Here is an 18123-nt window from a genome sequence, read left to right on the forward strand (position 1 = left end):
GGGCTGACTGAAAAGAGAGACTGAAAGAAGAGGTAAGCTCTGGTATGATTCCAAGGTTTTGTGAAGGAAAGCAGAAATGGTTGTGTAATAGAGATATTCAAGAGTCTGGAATAGGAGTACCAAAAGCGACAAAGAACAGAAATCTGCTAGGTGAGTAGACAAAAGCCAGTAGAGTTTGAAGAGAAGGATGAATAATTTAAGCTTGAGCCAATATATGGCTGTGAGGATGGTCATGATAGATCATCATCCACTGCAAGCAACAGACAGAAGTGAGCAAACTGCAGCTTAGGATCTCAGATCAACGTGCTTTTCAGGTTACAACTCATTTCAATATTTCTGAAAACCGATATGCCACCAAAGCTTTCAATCTTGCACTCAGCAAGACAAATGCAATAATTTCAAGCCAATACAAAATGCAAGAATTTCAAGCAATCCACGAAAGTTTACAATTTACAGCAGAAAAGGATACTGATAAGCTAGTCAACTCGGGATTAACTATAAGCTCTCCAACTCCATATAATTAAAAAATGATACAAAACTTTTAGAGAATACGCTCCTACATGCAAACATATTCCAAAGAACAAGCTTGACTGATTACCTGAAAGTGTTTGTAAAAGGATACTGTCAGTGCAATGTGGTTCTGCTTTGAATTTCAGAGCTGCTGTTAGATCAGGTACATAGTCTGTAAGGCTCAACGATTGGCTGATTGAATTCAACACTATGTTCCTTCAGCTGATTGTAACAGGCGGAGTAAAGACCATACTCATCTAGGTTATTCTTGCAACACCCGAAATAAAACGACTGGTAGACTGACAAGTGCTACCCAATAGCAGGATTCAAACAACCAAATGTAGCATTAGCTACACTAATAATCAACTTAAGGTGGCAAGGACAAGCCAAAGAACTATAGACCAGTGAACCTGACATCGTTGGTGGGCAAGTTGTTGGAGGGAATCCTGAGGGACAGGATGTACATGTATTTGGAAAGGCAAGGACTGATTAGGGATAGTCAACATAGCTTTGTGCATGGAAAATCATGTCTCACAAACTTGATTGAGTTTTTTGAAGTAATAACAAAGGGGATTGATGACGGCAGAGCGGCAGACGTGATCTATATGGACTCCAGCAAGGCGTTCTGACAAGGTTCCCCATGGGAGACTGGTTAGCAAGGTTAGATCTCATGGAAGGTAAAAACAATGACTGCAGATGCTAAAAAGCAAATACTGGATTAATGGCGCTGGAAGAGCACAGCAGTTCAGGCAGCATCCAACAAGCAGCGAAATCGACGTTTTGGGCAAAAGCCAGGGCTTTTGCCCGAAACGTCGATTTCGCTGCTCGCTGGATGCTGCCTGAACTGCTGTGCTCTTCCAGCACCACTAATCCAGTAGATCTCATGGAATACAGGGAGAACTCACCATTTGGATACAGAAGGTAGAAGACAGTGGGTGGTGGTGGTGGAGGGTTGTTTTTCAGATTAAAGACCTGTAGTGCCACAAGGATTAACGCTAGGTCCAATACTTTTTGTCATTTATATAAATGATTCGGATGTGAGCATAAGAGGTATAGTTAGTAAATTTGCAGATGACACCAAAACTGGAGGTGTAGCGGACAGCGAAGGAGGTTACCTCAGATCACAACAGGATCTTGATCAGATGAGCCAATGGGCTGAGGAGTGGCAGATGGAGTTTAATTTAGATAAATGCAAGGTGCTGCATTTTGGGAAAGCAAATCTCAGCAGAACTTATACACTTAATGGTAAGGTCCTAGGGAGTGTTGCTGAACAAAAGAGACCTTGGAGTGCAGGTTCATAGCTCCTTGAAAGTAGAGTTGCAGGTAGAAATGATAGTGGAGGCGGCGTTTGGCATGCTTTCCTTTATTGGTCAGAGTGTTGAGTTGGGAGGTCATGTTGCAGCTGTACAGGACATTGGTTAGGCCACTTTTGGAATATTGTGAGCAATTCTGGTCTCTTTCCCATCGGAAGGATGCTGTGAAACTTGAAAGGGCTCAAGTTGTTGCCAAGGGTTGGAGGATTTGAGCTCTATGGAGAGGTTGAATAGGCATGAGAGATCTAAGGGGCAACTTTTTCACAGAGGGTAATACGTGTATGGAATGTGCTGACAGAAAGTGGTGGAGGTTGGTATAATTGGAACATTTAAAAGGCCTCTGGATGGGTATATGAATTGGAAGGGTTTGGAGGGATAGGTTCTGGCAAATGGGTCTAGATTAGGTTGGGATATCTGGTTGGCATGGATGAGTTGGACTGAAAGGTCTGGCTCCATGCTGTACATCTCTATGACTCTAAAACTAGTTAAACTCAACATGGTTCACTTATGCTTCCTGGAACTGATTCGTGCCATAGACACCTATTTTCTGCAAGCAAAAGGAATGTTTTAGATGTGCACCTTTCTGAAATATAAAGGAGATTGGTGGAAGTGGCCCAGTTCTTTTCTCCTTGGCCTCAGCCAGTCAGAATTTATTTGGCAATTGTCATCCTTTTCTCATAGTATAAACTGTGTTGATCATTTCAAATCAGGCATTCTTGCATTTGCCCTGAGTGCAAGACACAAATACTACAGAAACATCTCTCTCTTTCAAGAAATATTCAAGTTCTGCACTACCAGACAACAATTCATTTTGTTCCCATCTTGCAAGTGATGATCGTGTTGAATAGATGCATCATGTTTAAAAGAAGCACCAAAGACTGTACGCACCATGATATTCCCTAGTTGCAAACACAGCAATACAGAAGACAGGAGTATGCCATTCGACCTCTCAAGGCACCTCTGCCGTTCCACGAGATCATGGCTGATCATCAAGCTCAATACCGTAATCGTGCCCACCCACATAGAGATGTACTACATGGAAACAGATCCTTCGGTCCAACCCGTCCATGCTGACCAGATATCCCAACCAAATCTAGTCCCACCTGCCGGCACCCGGCCCATATCCCTCCAAACCCTTCCTATTCATATACCCATCCTAATGCCTTTTAAATGTTGCAATTGTACCAGCCTCCAGCACTTCCTCTGGCAGCTCATTCCATGCACATACCACCCTCTCTCTTTTATATCTTGCCCCTCTCACCCTAAACCTATGCCCTCTAGTTCTGGATGCCCCCACCCCAGGGAAAAGACTGTGTCTATTTATCCTATCCATGCCCCTCATAATTTTGTAAACATCTATAAGGTCACCCCTCAGCCTCCAACGCTCCAGGGAAAACAGCCCCAGCCTGTTCAGTCTCTCCCGATAGCTCAAACCCTCCAACCCTGGCAACATTCCTGTAAATCCTTTCTGAACCCTTTCAAATTTCAAAACATCTTTCTGATAGGAAGGAGACCAGAATTGCATGCAAAATTCCAAAAGTGACCTAACCAATGTCCCGTACAGCCACAACATTATCTCCCAACTCCTGTATTCAATACAGTGACCAATATGGGAAAGCATACCAAACGTCGTCTTCACTACCCTATCTACCTGCGACCCCCTAACCCACTGAGCCGTGAAAGCTATAGCCACCTCCTTCTTGAAAACGCAGTATCTTAGTTTCAACTACTTTGTGCTAGCGAATTCCACAGGGGCACAACATTGAAGAATTTTCATCTTAGTCCTAAAAGATTTACCTCTTATCCTTAAAAGATGTCCACTGGTTTTGGACCATTGGGAACATCTTTTCTGCATCAAACCTGCCTCGTCTTGCTAGAATGTTTTAGGTTTCTATGAGATCTGCCCCCTCATTCTTCTGAACACCAGAGAACGCAATCCTAGCCGATTCAATCTCTCTTCATATGTCAATCCTGCCATCCAATGAGTAAATTTGGTAAGCCTTTGCTGCACTCCTTTTATTCTAAGAACACCCATTTTTAGCTAAGACCAAAACTGCACACATTATTGCAGGTATGTCTTCTCCACTGCCCTGTATAGTTGCACAGACATCCTTGTTCCTGCCTACGAATCCTCTCACTATTAAGGCCAACATAATTTGCCTTTTTACTGCCTACTGCACATGCATGCTTACTTTCTGTAACGAACGCACAAGGACACTCAGGTGTTGATGAACAATGCCCCACCCCCACTCCCCTAAGTTTAAAGCCAAAAAATAATTTGCCTTCCTATTCTTACTACCAAAGTGGATAACTTTACATTTATCCACATTGCACTGTATCTGCCATGCATTTGCCCACACACAGCTTCCATATCATACTGCAGCATCTCTGCATCCTCCTCACATCTTTCCAAGCTTTATCATGCAAATTTTGAGATATTCAGCACTTTGAATGTATGCAGGTTATGAAAGGCACATTTATTTCCATAGAAATCGTATGTAATTTAGTAACCAAAATGAAAAAAACGTTATTGCCTCCACAGATCACTAAGTTCAGCAGCTGTTCAAAGGAAGAAATTATAACCTAATAACTTTGACAAGAAAATCAAGAACCACTAGCCCTTTCACTTAGGTGGAGGGACTGCACCTGAATACTACACTGCTTCTGGAAATACAGAAAATCACACCAGATCAAAAGCCATGACGTGAATAAGTTTATATCTGTGGAAATCTGAAGATACAAACAGGGAAAAAAAGTGGATTTCAACTATTGTACACTGACCTCAGCATGAAAGGTGCATGCTCCAATGACCCCCTGGGTAAAAAGGTGAGATTGCAGAGAAGTTTATCTATTTGACACCAAGCCAAGATTTTCCTTGTGGAAGAAATAAGTATTTCTGGCTCCATGAAACCCCTGGCACAATAAAACTAAAATAACATATATCACTGCACCAGGCACTTGAGTAGAGAAACAGACAACAATTACTATGAGAATATTCAGACTCAGTAGAACATGTCAGCTGAACGTGGATTTGAACATGTCAAAATATCATTAGTCCAGGGTTCTATATTACGTATCCAGTAAAGGACCAACGCACCATATGTTCCATTATTTCAAATCTCAACTAAATGGCAACTGGTAAATTTATCATAAAAAGGTGAAATTGATTATTGTAATACTTTCATGTTCATTATGATTCAGGAAAGATAATCCACCATCCTTATTTGTCTGGTCTATGTTTGATTACATCCTTAGAGTAATGTAGTTAACTCTTAACTGTCCTTCTCAGGGACAACAAGGCAATCAATTGCAAACTATTATGAAAAGGTAAAATAAAGAAAGATAGACCATCCCCAAACTATGCACCATATTCAAATTTGACAAAAGCATTCACAGTCCAATCAACTCTGCAAAATCCTCCTTCCTCATTAATATCTGATGTCTTGTGCCAAAATAGTTGAAAGCTGTCGCAGTCTTCAAAGTCTATCACCAGGATTGAGTTGACAATACCATGACCTAGTAAGCTTGGTTAAGAAGAGAACCAACTTACTGTCTGAGCCAGCAGGTAATAAGTGAATCAAAACAAATGAAAAGCCTACTTTTTTTTTCTCCCAATCTTTTCATGGGAATGTGAATTTGGTGCTTGTTGTCAGTCTCTAATTGCCCTTGACAAAATGGTGGTGAAACACCTTCTTGAACTGTTCTGGACCATTTATGTACATTGCTTTGAGAGAGGATGTTCTAAGATTTTTATTCAGCGACAACGAAGGGATGACGATGAAGCTCCAAACCCGAATTTGGTATGGTTTGGAGAGGAATGTACAAATATTCAAGCTGCCCTCACCCTCAATTTTGCCAATCAATTCCCACAAATTCAAAAATTTTTCACAACCAATAAGCATGATCACCAAGAGTCTTGCAAAGACCAAGTCCTGTCTTTAAACTGAAGACACACTCCAATTGCCATGGAAAAATCAGAAATTCAGAACTGATCAAGCAAATCAATATAGGCTATCATTGATGGTGTTTTGAGCCATCAACCACAGCAGAAATATAATGAAGGACAAGCTGCAACTCGCGCCTTTACCATGATGGGTATAGTGTCTTAAATCCACTTAAAATGCCTGACAAAATATGCTATCAATTTTAATTGCAATTAAGTGAGTCAAGTGACATAGCAGATAATTTGGCTAAGGGTGCCAGGGTGCTGCACTAGTTACAAGTTTCATGCACCAGTTTTTTTTCCATGCCCCAAATGATTCAGATGACTCCTGACCACATCTAACCTGAATTGAGCATATCCTCCAACAACAGCTCAACTGGTAGAGTGGAGTACTGTGGTGTGACACAATACAGACATCCTTCAGTCACTGGTTCAATTTGGGCTCGAAGGAATCTGAACATTACTGGGAAATTTGATGGTGTAGTGGTAGTATCCCTGCTGCTGGACTAGTCCCCCTGGCTCAAGTTCCAACTGCTTCAGGGAAGTGTAATAACATCTGTGAACAGGTTGATTAGAAAAGATCCAACCTGTAAGCCTATCTTCTTTACCTTGTTATATAATTTTCTTTCCAAATATCATTCCTCACAGTGTAGTGGCTTAATTAAAAGAAACTTCATTTGTCCCCCATTAATTAACAAGACCTGAAAACTGGCACACAGACTCAGTCCTGTGGTAGGTTTTGAAGCACTGTACCTATACTATCAAGCCAGTGATCAAACAAGGTGTGAAAAGCAAGCCAAGAGCAACAGGTGTTGGTAAAAAGGCGGTGCCAGCTGTTGAAGCTATAGCATAGGAACTTCAAGCAGACGCAAGGCATGCTAAAATGAGTGAAAAGTCTCATAACCAAGGGATGAGATCAAAGCTTTCGAGTCCTGTAACATCCACTTGTGAATGGTAGTGAACACGAAAAACCAATGAGAATAAAGATTCTGGATAATCCAAGATGGAGGACGGGAAAAATTTCTGGCTGTAACAGCTGCTCCTTTGAGGTATTTTAGGTGTTGGAGGTGATTTCCTTGAATTACTGTTTTATATGCTGTTCCAAAGCAAAGAACATGGACATGGTGAAGTTGTTGCGGGCGGGGAGCAGTGGGGTGTGGGTGGGGGGGGGGGGGGGGGGGGGGGGGGGGGGAGGGAGGAGGGGGGGAGAGAGAGGGCGCAAGAGGGAGAGAGGGCGCAAGAGGGAGAGAGGGCGCAAGAGGCAGAGAGGGCGCAAGAGGCAGAGAGGGCGCAAGAGGCAGAGAGGGCGCAAGAGGCAGAGAGGGCGCAAGAGGCAGAGAGGGCGCAAGAGGCAGAGAGGGCGCAAGAGGCAGAGAGGGAGAGAGAGCCTGCACAGTTACTTCCTTTGCTGTTTGAATTCATGTATCGCTGGACACTGGAGTGCATCTGGGAAAATTAACAAACATTTAAGTTCACAACTGATCTTGGAGGAACTGTTGGGCGAAGTTCACAGCACAGAACCAGATAAGTTAACCGTTGTTTTAAGTATGGCCTCCAGAGAATCTGCAGTAGTGAGTAGAGTGGGTTCTTTCTTGATTATATGGTTTTGGAGATATGTCTCTTGAGTCAACTTAAAATAAAAGCCATAATTATTAATTTAACCTGGGGCAATGTTTGTAGAGGAATAAAACGGTGTTATTTTCTTGGTCTGTACATTGTGAAGGAGCAAAAATGGCTTTAATACAGTGATATGTACAGAGACTGGTACAGTTGAGAACAGAAGCGAGTCAAACAGTCAAGGCAGGCAGGAACCAAGTAGAATTAATAAACTGCATTTATTTCAATTCAAGGGGCTTAACAGGGTAGGCAGATGAACTCAGGGCATGGTTACGAACATGGAACTGGGATATCATAGCAATTACAGAAACATGGCTCAGGGATGGGCAGGACTGGCAGCTAAATGTTCCAGGATACAAATGCTACAGGAAGGATAGAAAGGGAGGCGAGAGGAGGGGGTGTGGCATTTTGGATAAGGGATAGCATTACAGCTATGCTGAGGGAGGATATTCCCGGAAATACATCCAGGCAAGTTATTTGGGTGGAACTGAATAATACGAAAGGGATGATAACCTTATTGGGATTGTATTATAGACCCCCCCCAATAGTCAGACGGAAATTGAGAAACAAACTTGTAAGGAAATCTCAGCTATGTGTAAGAATAATAGTGTGGTTATGGTAGGGGATTTTAACTTTCCAAACATACACCGGGACTGCCATAGTGTTAAAGGTTTAGATGGAGAGGAATTTCTTAAGTGTGTACAAGACAATTTCTTGATTCAGTATGTGGATGGATCTACTAGAGAAGGTGAAAAACTTGACCTACTCTTGGGAAATAAGGCAGGGCAGGAGACTGAGGTGCCAGTGGGGGAGCACTTTGGGCCCAGTGACCATAATTCTATCACATTTAAAATACTGACGGAAAAGGATAGACCAGATCTAAAAGTTGAAGTTCTAAATTGGAGAAAGGCCAATTTTGATGGTATTAGGCAAGAACTTTCAAAAGCTGATTGGGGACAGGCGTTCGCAGGTAAAAGGACAGCTGGAAAATGGGAAGCCTTCAGAAATGAGATAATGAGAAGCCAGAGAAAGTATATTCCTGTTAGGGTAAAAGGAAAGGCTGGTAGGTATAGGGAATGCTGGATGACTAAAGAAATTGACGGTTTGGTTAAGAAAAAGAAGGAAGCATATGTAAAGTATAGACAGGATAGAAGAGTGTAAACGAAGTAGGAGTATACTTAAGAGGGAAATCAGGAGGGCAAAAAGGGGACATGAGATAGCTTTGGCAAATAGAATTAAGGAGAATCCAAAGGGTTTTTACAATTATGTTAAGGACAAATGGTTAACTCAGGAGAGAATAGGGCCCCTCAAAGATCAGCAAGGTGGCCTTTGTATGGAGCCATAGAAAATGGGGGAGATACTAAGCGAGCATTTTGCATCAGTATTTACTGTGGAAAAGGATACGGAAGATATAGACTGTAGGGAAATAGATGGTAACATCTTGCAAAATGTCCAGATTACAGAGGAGGAAGTGCTGGATGTCTTGAAATAGGTAAAGGTGGATAGATCCCCAGGACCTGATCAGGTGTACCCGAGAACTCTGTGGGAAGCTAGAGAAGTGATTGCTGGGCCTCTTGCTGTTTTTGAAGAATCTGTAATATATTCCCAAGTCAGGTTATTGTGTCAATTAGAAGTAAACATCCAGATGCTGGTATTAAAATGTGACTGTTACTTTTGTCCTTCTCAGTGACAGAGATAATGAGTCTGGGAGATAGCGTTGAAAAATTCTTAGTATATTTCTGCACTACATTTTTAAATGTACAAGACGTTATCAGGCCTTAACATAATTTTAGATGAAATATTTGTATCATCGATAGTCACAGGTGAGGTGCCGGAAGACTGGAGGTTGGCAAACGTGGTGCCACTGTTTAAGAGGGGTGGTGAGGACAAGCCAGGGAACGATAGATCAGTGAGCCTGACATCGGTGGTGGGCAAATTGTTGGAAGGAATCCTGAGGGACAGGATGTACATGTATTTGGAAAGGCAAGGACTGATTAGGGATAGTCAACATGGCTTTATGCCTGGGAAATCATGTCTCACAAACTTGATTGAGTTTTTTGAAGTAATAACAAAGGGGATTGATGACGGCAGAGCGGCAGACGTGATCTATATGGACTCCAGCAAGGCGTTCTGACAAGGTTCCCCATGGGACACTGGTTAGCAAGGTTAGATCTCATGGAATACAGGGAGAACTCACCATTTGGATACAGAACTGGCTCAAAGGTAGAAGACAGTGGGTGGTGGTGGAGGATTATTTTTCAGATTAAAGACCTGTGACCAGTGGAGTGCCACAAGGATCGGTGCTGGGTCCAATACTTTTTGTCATTTATAAAATGTGAGCAGAAGAGGTACAGTTAGTAAGTTTGCAGATGACACCAAAATTGGAGGTGTAGTGGACAGCAAAGAAGGTTACGTCAGATTATAACAGAATCTTGACCAGATGGGCCAATGGGCTGAGAAGTGGCAGCTTGAGTTTAATTCAGATAAATGCGAGGTGTTGCAGTTTGGGAAAACAAATCTTAGCAGGACTTATACATGTAATGGTAAGGTCCTAGGGAGTGTTGCTGAAAAAAGAGACCTTGGAGTGCAGGTTCATAGCTCCTTGAAAGTGGAGTTGCAGGTAGATAGGATTGTGAAAGCAGCGTTTGGTATGCTTACCTTTATCGGTCAGAGTATTGAGTACAGGAGTTGGGCGATCATGTTGCGGCTGTACAGGACATTGGTTAGGCCACTGTTGGAATATTGCGTGCAATTCTGGTCTCCTTCCTTCAGAAAAGATTTACAAGGATGCTGCAAGGGTTGGAGGATTTAAGCTATAGGGAAAGGCTGAACAGGCTGGGGCTGTTTTCCCTGGAGCGTCAGAGGCTGAGGGGTGACCTTATAGAGGTTTACAAAATTATGAGGGGCATGGATAGAGTAAATAGACACAGTCTTTTCCCTGGGGTGGGGGACTCCAGAACTAGAGGGCAAAGGTTTAGGTGAGAGGGGAAAGATATAAAAGAGACCTACAGGGCAACTTTTTCACACAGTGGGTGGTATGTGTATGGAATGAGCTGCCAGAGTAAGTACAGAGGCTGGTAAAATTGCAACAGTTAAGAGGCATTTGGATGGGTATATGAATAGGAAGAGTTTGGAGGGATATGGGCCGGGTGCTGGCAAGTAGGACTAGATTGGGTTGGGATATCTGGTCGGCATGGATCGGAGGGTCAGTTTCCATGCTGTACATCTCTATGACTCTATGAAATAGTGACTATATGAATAATTCCATTCCTAAATGGTGATGGAGTTCCTCGCCAATACAATTGGAGAACCTAATTGCAAACATCTTTGGCAAGAAATACCAAGGGAATAATCATTCTCTGCCTCCTCCAAACTCCCCAAGCATCATGGGCCTCCTTAATCCAATTCAAGTCATTCACATTGTCAAAAATCAGCTTAGCAATGGTTACAGTCACTGATGGCCCACAACCTGAATGCAGTAGCTCCACAATAAACCAGATATTCCAATACACCTATAAAACAAGTGCCAACCCAGAAATGTGGAATAGTTCCCAGGTACGTCCTATCCAGCCAGTAAGCAGGTGGCACCTGGTCAGTGAGCTGGGGGAGCAATAAGCTCAAAGGAGGAAGTCAATACAAATATTAGAATGCCGTAACTGTGAAAGATTTTGATTGATATTAACATGGCAATTACACTGGTGCACATAAGTGAATCATACCAAATAGGAGAAAGTGAGGACTGCACATACTGGAGATCAGAGCTGAAAATGTGTTGCTGGAAAAGCGCAGGTCAGGCAGCATCCAAGGAGCAGGAGAATCGACATTTCAGGCATGAGCCCTTCTTCAGGAATGAGGCAAGTGTGCCAAGCAGGCTAAGATAAAAGGTAGGGAGGAGGGACTTGGGGGAGGGGCGTTGGGAATGCGATAGGTGGAAGGAGGTTAAGGTGAGGGTGATAGGCCGGAGTGGGGATGGGGACGGAGAGGTCAGGAAGAAGATTGCAGGTTAGGAAGGTGGTGCTGAGTTCGAAGGTTTGGACTGAGACAAGGTGGGGGGGAAATGAGGAAACTGGAGAAATCTGAGTTCATCCCTTGTGGTTGGAGGGTTCCTAGGCAGAAGATGAGGCACTCTTCCTCCAGCCGTCGTGTTGCTATGGTCTGGCGATGGAGGAGTCCAAGGACCTGCATGTCCTTGGTGGAGTGGGAAGGGGGAGTTGAAGTGTTAAGCTACAGGGTGGTTGGGTTGGTTGGTCCAGGTGTCCCAGAGGTGTTCTCTGAAACGTTCCACAAGTTGGCGGCCTGTCTCCCCAATATAAAGGAGGCCACATCGGGTCCAGCGGATGCAGTAAATGTGTGTAGAGGTTCAGGTGAATTTGTGACGGATATGGAAGGATCCCTTGGGGCCTTGGAGGGAAGTAAGGGGGAAGGTGTGGGTGCAAGTTTTCCACTTCTTGCAGTTGCAGGGGAAGATGTTGGGAGTGGAGGTTGGGTTGGTGGGGGGTGTGGACCTGACAAGGGAGTCACGGAGGGAGTGGTCTTTTCGGAATGCTGATGGGGAGGGGAGGGAAATATATTCCTGGTGGTGGGGTCTGTTTGGAGGTGGCGGAAATGACGATGATACGATGTATTTGATGGGGTGGTAGGTGAGGACCAGTGGGGTTCTGTCCTGGTGGCGATTGGAGGGGCGGGGCTCAAGGGCAGAGAGCGGGAAGTGGAGGAGATACGGTGGAGAGCATTGTCGATCACGTCTGGGGGCGAAATTGCGGTCTTTGAAGGAGGAGGACATTTGGGTTGTTCGGTATTGGAATTGGTCCTCCTGGGAGCAGATGCGGCGGAGACTAAGGGATTGGGAATATGGGATGGCGTTTTTACAGGGGGCAGGGTGGGAGGAGGTGTAGTCTAGGTAGCTTTGGGAGTCGGTCAGTTTATAGTAAATGCCCGTGTTGATTTGGTCGCCCGAGATAGAAATGGAGGGGTCTAGGAAGGGGAGGAGCCTGAGACGGTCCAGGTAAATTTGAGGTCAGGGTGGAAGCTGTTGGTAAAGTGGATGAACTGTTCAACCTCCTTGTGGGAGCGCCGATACAGTCATTGATGTAGTGGAGGAAAAGGTGGGGTGTGGTGCCAGTGTAGCTGCGGAAGATGGACTGTTCCACATATAAGACGAAGAGGCAGGCATAGCTGGGGCCCATGGCTACTCCTTTGGTTTGGCGGAAGTGGGAGGATTGGAAAGAGAAGTTGTTCAGAGTGAGGACCAGTTCAGTCAGTCGAAGGAGGGTGTCAGTGGAAGGGTACTGGTTGGTACGGCGGGAAAGGAAGAAGCGGAGGGCTTTGAGTCCTTCGTGATGGGGGATGGAGGTATACAGGGACTGGATGTCCATGGTGAAGATAAAGCATTGGGGACCAGGGAAGCGAAAGTCATGGAGGAGGTGGAGGGTGTGGGTGGTGTCCCGAACGTAGGTAGGGAGTTCTTGGACTAAGGGGACAGGACCGTGTCGAGGTATGCAGAGATGAGTTCGGTGGGGGAGAAGCAGGCTGAGACAATGGGTCGGCCGGGGCAGTCAGGTTTGTGGATTTTGGGCAGGAGGTAGAAACGGGCGGTGAGGGGTTGTGGGACTATGAGGTCATACCAAATAGTTTGTTCAGCTGTAAAGCAAATTGAATTTTTCATGAGAAATAAACTGTTGTGTATAGCCTCTCAATCAGGTACAGGTGTTATTTCATCTAAAATTATGTTAAGGCCTGATAATGTCTTGTACATTTAAAAATGTAGTGCAGAAATATACCAAGAATTTTTCAACACTATCCCCCAGACTCATTATCTCTGTCACTGAGAAGGACAAAAGTAACAGTCACATTTTAATACCAGCATCTGGATGTTTACTTCTAAGTGACACAATAACCTGACTTGGGAATATATTGCAGATTCTTCAAAAACAGCAGGTCAAAGTCCTAGAAGAACTTCACCAAATGAATATTCAAGGCTACTATCACCTTCTCAAGAGCAATCAGGGACTTGACAGCAGTACCTACATCCGATGAACAAAATGTATTGGTGGTCTTACAAAATCAGAGAAACATGGCATCTCACCATTTGGACTGGGGAACTGAGGAGGAACAAGACATGTTATATTTCAGCAGCTAACACAAAGATGCAGAGTATTAATGTCAAAGTATAATTTTTAATGTCAATGTTCCAAATTGCCTGACAGGCCTAGCAGGCAAGATCATAATTAATGCACATGCTACAGCCTAAATTACTACAAGAGCTACAAAACACCTCAACATTTTAGCAAATCAATACATGCAGTGAATATCTTTAAACAAAAGAAAAGAGAAAATGCAACTATTAGAAATATCTGTGCAAGTTGGTTGTATTTACCTTGGCTCCTTTCTTTGGTCTTGGGTTCCCTGCTTTGACGACCTTGGCTGGTGCTGGCATTTCTGTAGAGGAGGAAAAGATGAACACCATCATCAATATTTATTCAGTCACACCTGGCTTGAATACTGACAGCCAATTGGCTGAGAGCTGCCCTCAATTGTTGAGCCAGGACAGCAAGATAAATCAAGGGCCTTGGGTGATGGCATAGGGAGGCTGTGACCTCATACTGGATTCAACCATAGCCTGTGGGGGAACCTACAGCACCCTTAAATTACAAGCTTTGCCATCCTCTTCATACCTGTCCTGCACCCAACATCCTCCCCATTCCCCCTCTACTGCTACTCTGCCCCAAAACCTCTTCACACAATACAATTTCCCTTCCAAACCCTGTTCCTTGCCACACTCAAACCATGCCTATATTCTATTCTCTCACCCTAAACAAGCAAAGCTACATACTAACAGAGTAAAGGAAACCACAGTTATGACTGTTTTTCATCCATTTGGTGAGCAATAATTTTATATGGGTCAGGAAGATACTCACCTCGATATTGGATTCCACCTCCTTCACGCTCTCTTTCCGTGATGCAAGAGCGAAGGAAAGGCACAGGCATTTTTCAACTGGAACTAGGTGCCTCCCAGGGCCATATCACTTCTGGAAATGGTCTCCAGGCTAGACCATACCCTGGAAGCAGGGCTCCAGATGGGTGAAGGCACATATTCCAGACAGCTCTGCACTCACAGAGTATCTTCTGAGCTCAGAAAAAGTGGCTCCTCATTGGTCAGAAGTGCAGTGATGATATAATAATCAGTGTTACAGCAGGAAAGAAACTTTAACCAATTGGGTAACAGCATGACAAGAGCCCAAAAGTCCACTTCAAAACAGGACTCACTGAAAGCCAACTCATCTGATAGTCAGCCATCAGATGGTCAATCAGAAACAAAGAACTGTAAAACACCATATTTACAACAAAACTACATCCTAAAGGGTTTAAGAATCTGGAGGTGTCTGAATAACTGGATCAGTTGGTTGTTGAGGTCAGTCCATTCACTTGCCCTCCCAACACCAACTCCCCTGTACATCACCTTCCACCCCATTCAATGAGAACTTTCAACAAGAGAATAGAAAAAATAACATCTATTTGGTTAGATTTTCTATCGATGCTTTCCCAATCTAATCTCTCCCATTCTGCTCAAGACTTGCTTTTCAAGTTTTATCCAAACCAAGTGAATCTCTTACGAAAGAAAATGCCAGAGTCAAGAGTACGCACAAAAAATAATTTGCAATAGCGCTGGGAACTTCTTTCAAAGTTATTGCATCAAGATACGTATTTTGGGAGGTTATTATTCTTTCATACACTTTAGGTATTAAAATTTTATCCTGATGAATTCAGAGTTCTAAATTGCTTAGGTACAAAGTTAGTCATAAAATTAGGACATGTTTGAGACTGAAACGAGATTCTGACTATTGAGATGCTAAACATATTACAATGATATTGTGAAGATTCATGAGGTATTATACATGTTACAGATACCATACTGGCTACAGGAATGTTGGTTGTAATCAATATTACAATATGTCATCACCAATGTTCCGACAAGCAAAGCTGAATAGCAAACTCAAGCAGGTGAATGTCGATGCCATGACGTTTGCACCAAATTTAACTTTTTACATGGAAAGAGACAGTGGCAGTGGTAACTTAGAATGCCTGGATTTGGGATCTTAGGACGTGGGTTCAGATCCCACCATGGCAGCTGATTGAACTTACAACTCAATTAATAAGTCTGGAATGGAGAGTTTCTTGCAGTTTGGTGGTAGTGTTCCTCCTTTTGGATTAGGAGACCTAGAATCAAGTCTTACCTTCTCCAGAGGTATGTGGTAACATCTCTGAACAGGTTGATTAAAAGATTTTTTAAAAATCTGGAATTGAAAGCTATTCGCAGCAATGGTGGCCATTAAACCAACTGTCATAAAAACCCACAGGGCTGATTAACATCCTTTACAGAATGGAATTTGCTTTCCTCACCTGGCCTGGTGATGTGCATCTGACTACAGATGAACATTAGTGTGACTGACTCTTTTCTGCCCACTAAAGTGGTCCAGCAGTCACCAAGTTCGGGGGCAATTACAAACGGGCAACAAATGTTGGCCTTAATGCTGATGCCCACATCCTATGAAAGGATAGTAAAAAATCTCAAAGTACTTTACAGCAGCAACTGAGTAAAACTTAACAGCGAGTCACATGAAGAGATATTAGGATAGATAAGTAAAGGTTCAGTAAAAGTAGAACTGAGGGAATAAAATGGTGGAGAGACTTAGATAAGGAATTCCAGAGCTAAGGGCCCTGGCAGATGAAGACTTGATCATTAAATATGAAGTAGCTAAAAGTTGGGATGCATAAAAAGGCCAGAATTGGAGAAGCATAGAGAACTCAAAAGGTTAGAGGGCTGACAGAACCTGCAAGTGTTAGCAGGACCAAGGACATGTGTGCTGGATCAGTTGTTAATGTTAGATCAGAGATAAATTTTTGTTAAGCAATGGGATTAAGGTATATGGACCAAAAATCAAAAGGTCAAGTATAAGCTATAGGTCAGCTATGATCTCACTTCATGCTGGAACAGGCTGGAGAGACTGACTAACCTACTCCTGTTCCTCTGACTCCTATGACTTGAGAACAAGAATGAGAATTCTAATAGTAACAGGACTCAATTCAAATCATTGAAGAATTGGGACACTGGGTGAGTATTTGTTGAGAATAAGGATATGGACAGAAGAATTTTGGACAACCTCACATTTAAGAAGGTTATGACCAGAGGTCAACCAAGACAGTAAGGATAAGAGGTGTGGCAATGTCACTAACTAGTAATGCAGAAGCACAGGCTAATTGGTCCAGGGATGTGTTCAAATTCCACCATGGCAGTAAGACAAAAAGTTGGTCTAAAAACACCCATCTGGTTCACAATCAACCTTTAGTTACCTGCCAACCCTCATTCAGTCTGGCCTGCATGCGACTCCAGACCCTCAGCAATTAGAGTCACTCTTGACTGCTTTCTGGACAAATACAGATTGAACAGTGGCTGCCTAGTCAATGACGCCCACATCCCATGAACAAATTTTTTAAAAATCCAAGGCTGGAGACAGGATGATTACTTTTGCTTTTTCTCTGAAATTTTCACATTTTAAAGCTGTAGCTGAAGCAGCATTTACTAAATTTATTCAATAACATTCTAAGTTGAGGATGAAAGTAACTTTTTCAACTCAGCATTCACTCTCATGTTCTGAACGCAAAGTAATTCTCTAAAAAAAATTTCTCTTTATGTTGAATCATTACATTTACATATTTTCAAGATGTGGCAATACCAGCAATCCAGTAAACTGTTAGCCAGCACCATAGTTTTGTTTTATAACAGTCCTCTGTTCAGGTATTAAAGCAAACTGTATTTTAAATCACGATTTGGAGATGCCGGTGTTGGACTGGGGTGTACAAAGTTAAAAATCACACACCAGATTATAGTCTAATAGGTTTATTTGGAAGCACTAGCTTTCAGAGTGCTGTTCCTTCATCAGGTGGTTTGGAGTATAAGATCGTAAGACACAGAATTTATCGCAAATGTTTTCACAGGAACAGGTACTTCAGCACACCAAGCCTCCATCGATTAAGCTGTGGACTTTTTAAAAAGAATTTCCTCATGTACTCTTACATACAATGGTTGAGGACTCTAATTTCCTAATGTACTCGTACAGGTACTTGAACTGTACCTGTACTTAAATTTATTTCAAAGATTTATTTGTAAGCAAAAGCCTGCCTTCTTTACTGAAGTGTTCCCTGTTGTGCATTCTAAGCGATTACAGTTAGAAATACATAGCACTGCACATGACTGGCACAGAATTACAACTTTTAAATTTCCTGGCAAAGATTGTCCTCAAGAACCTTTCAGATTTTACAGTGTCTCACAGGAACCCACATTACAGTGTCGCAATTTTCAGAAAAGCAAACGACTTTAAATGAGGTCACACTGTGTACTGCTCAGAAAAAACGTCAGTGAAACTGAGAGCTCAATTTTATTTAGAAGCCAGTCTGAAGGTCATAGAGTCAGTTGTGGTGTCAGCCTGGTTTTCAGTGTAGGGATTTTACTATGATGTCCTGCTCTGCAGGAGCCCCCGAATGTCCAGTTGCTTTCCCATTCCCCTCAAAGACAGAACAGCACCTTGTCTTGTGGCCGAAATAATGTAAATCCCTATTAACTGACAGTTTTGATGAACTAGTAGCACTCAATCCCCCAAAGCATGTCAGATAAAGATTTTACTGTACTGATTTATCCCTTCACATCGTGTCAGTGTGGGGCTGGATATGACTCTAATTCAG

The 18123-nt window shown here is 43.0% G+C and overlaps 1 protein-coding gene across 1 annotated transcript in view; it reads right to left on the reverse strand.

Annotated features, from left to right (window-relative positions):
* larp1 (La ribonucleoprotein 1, translational regulator) overlaps nucleotides 1-18123 on the reverse strand; it is a 135196-nt gene that overhangs the window by 67407 nt on the left and 49666 nt on the right. The window contains 1 exon segment of the mRNA XM_072590393.1: nucleotides 13760-13821. Within this exon segment, the coding sequence (XP_072446494.1) occupies nucleotides 13760-13821 (62 nt within the window).

Source organism: Chiloscyllium punctatum, chromosome 20 (genome assembly GCF_047496795.1).
Source record: "Chiloscyllium punctatum isolate Juve2018m chromosome 20, sChiPun1.3, whole genome shotgun sequence".
NCBI lineage: Eukaryota > Metazoa > Chordata > Chondrichthyes > Orectolobiformes > Hemiscylliidae > Chiloscyllium > Chiloscyllium punctatum.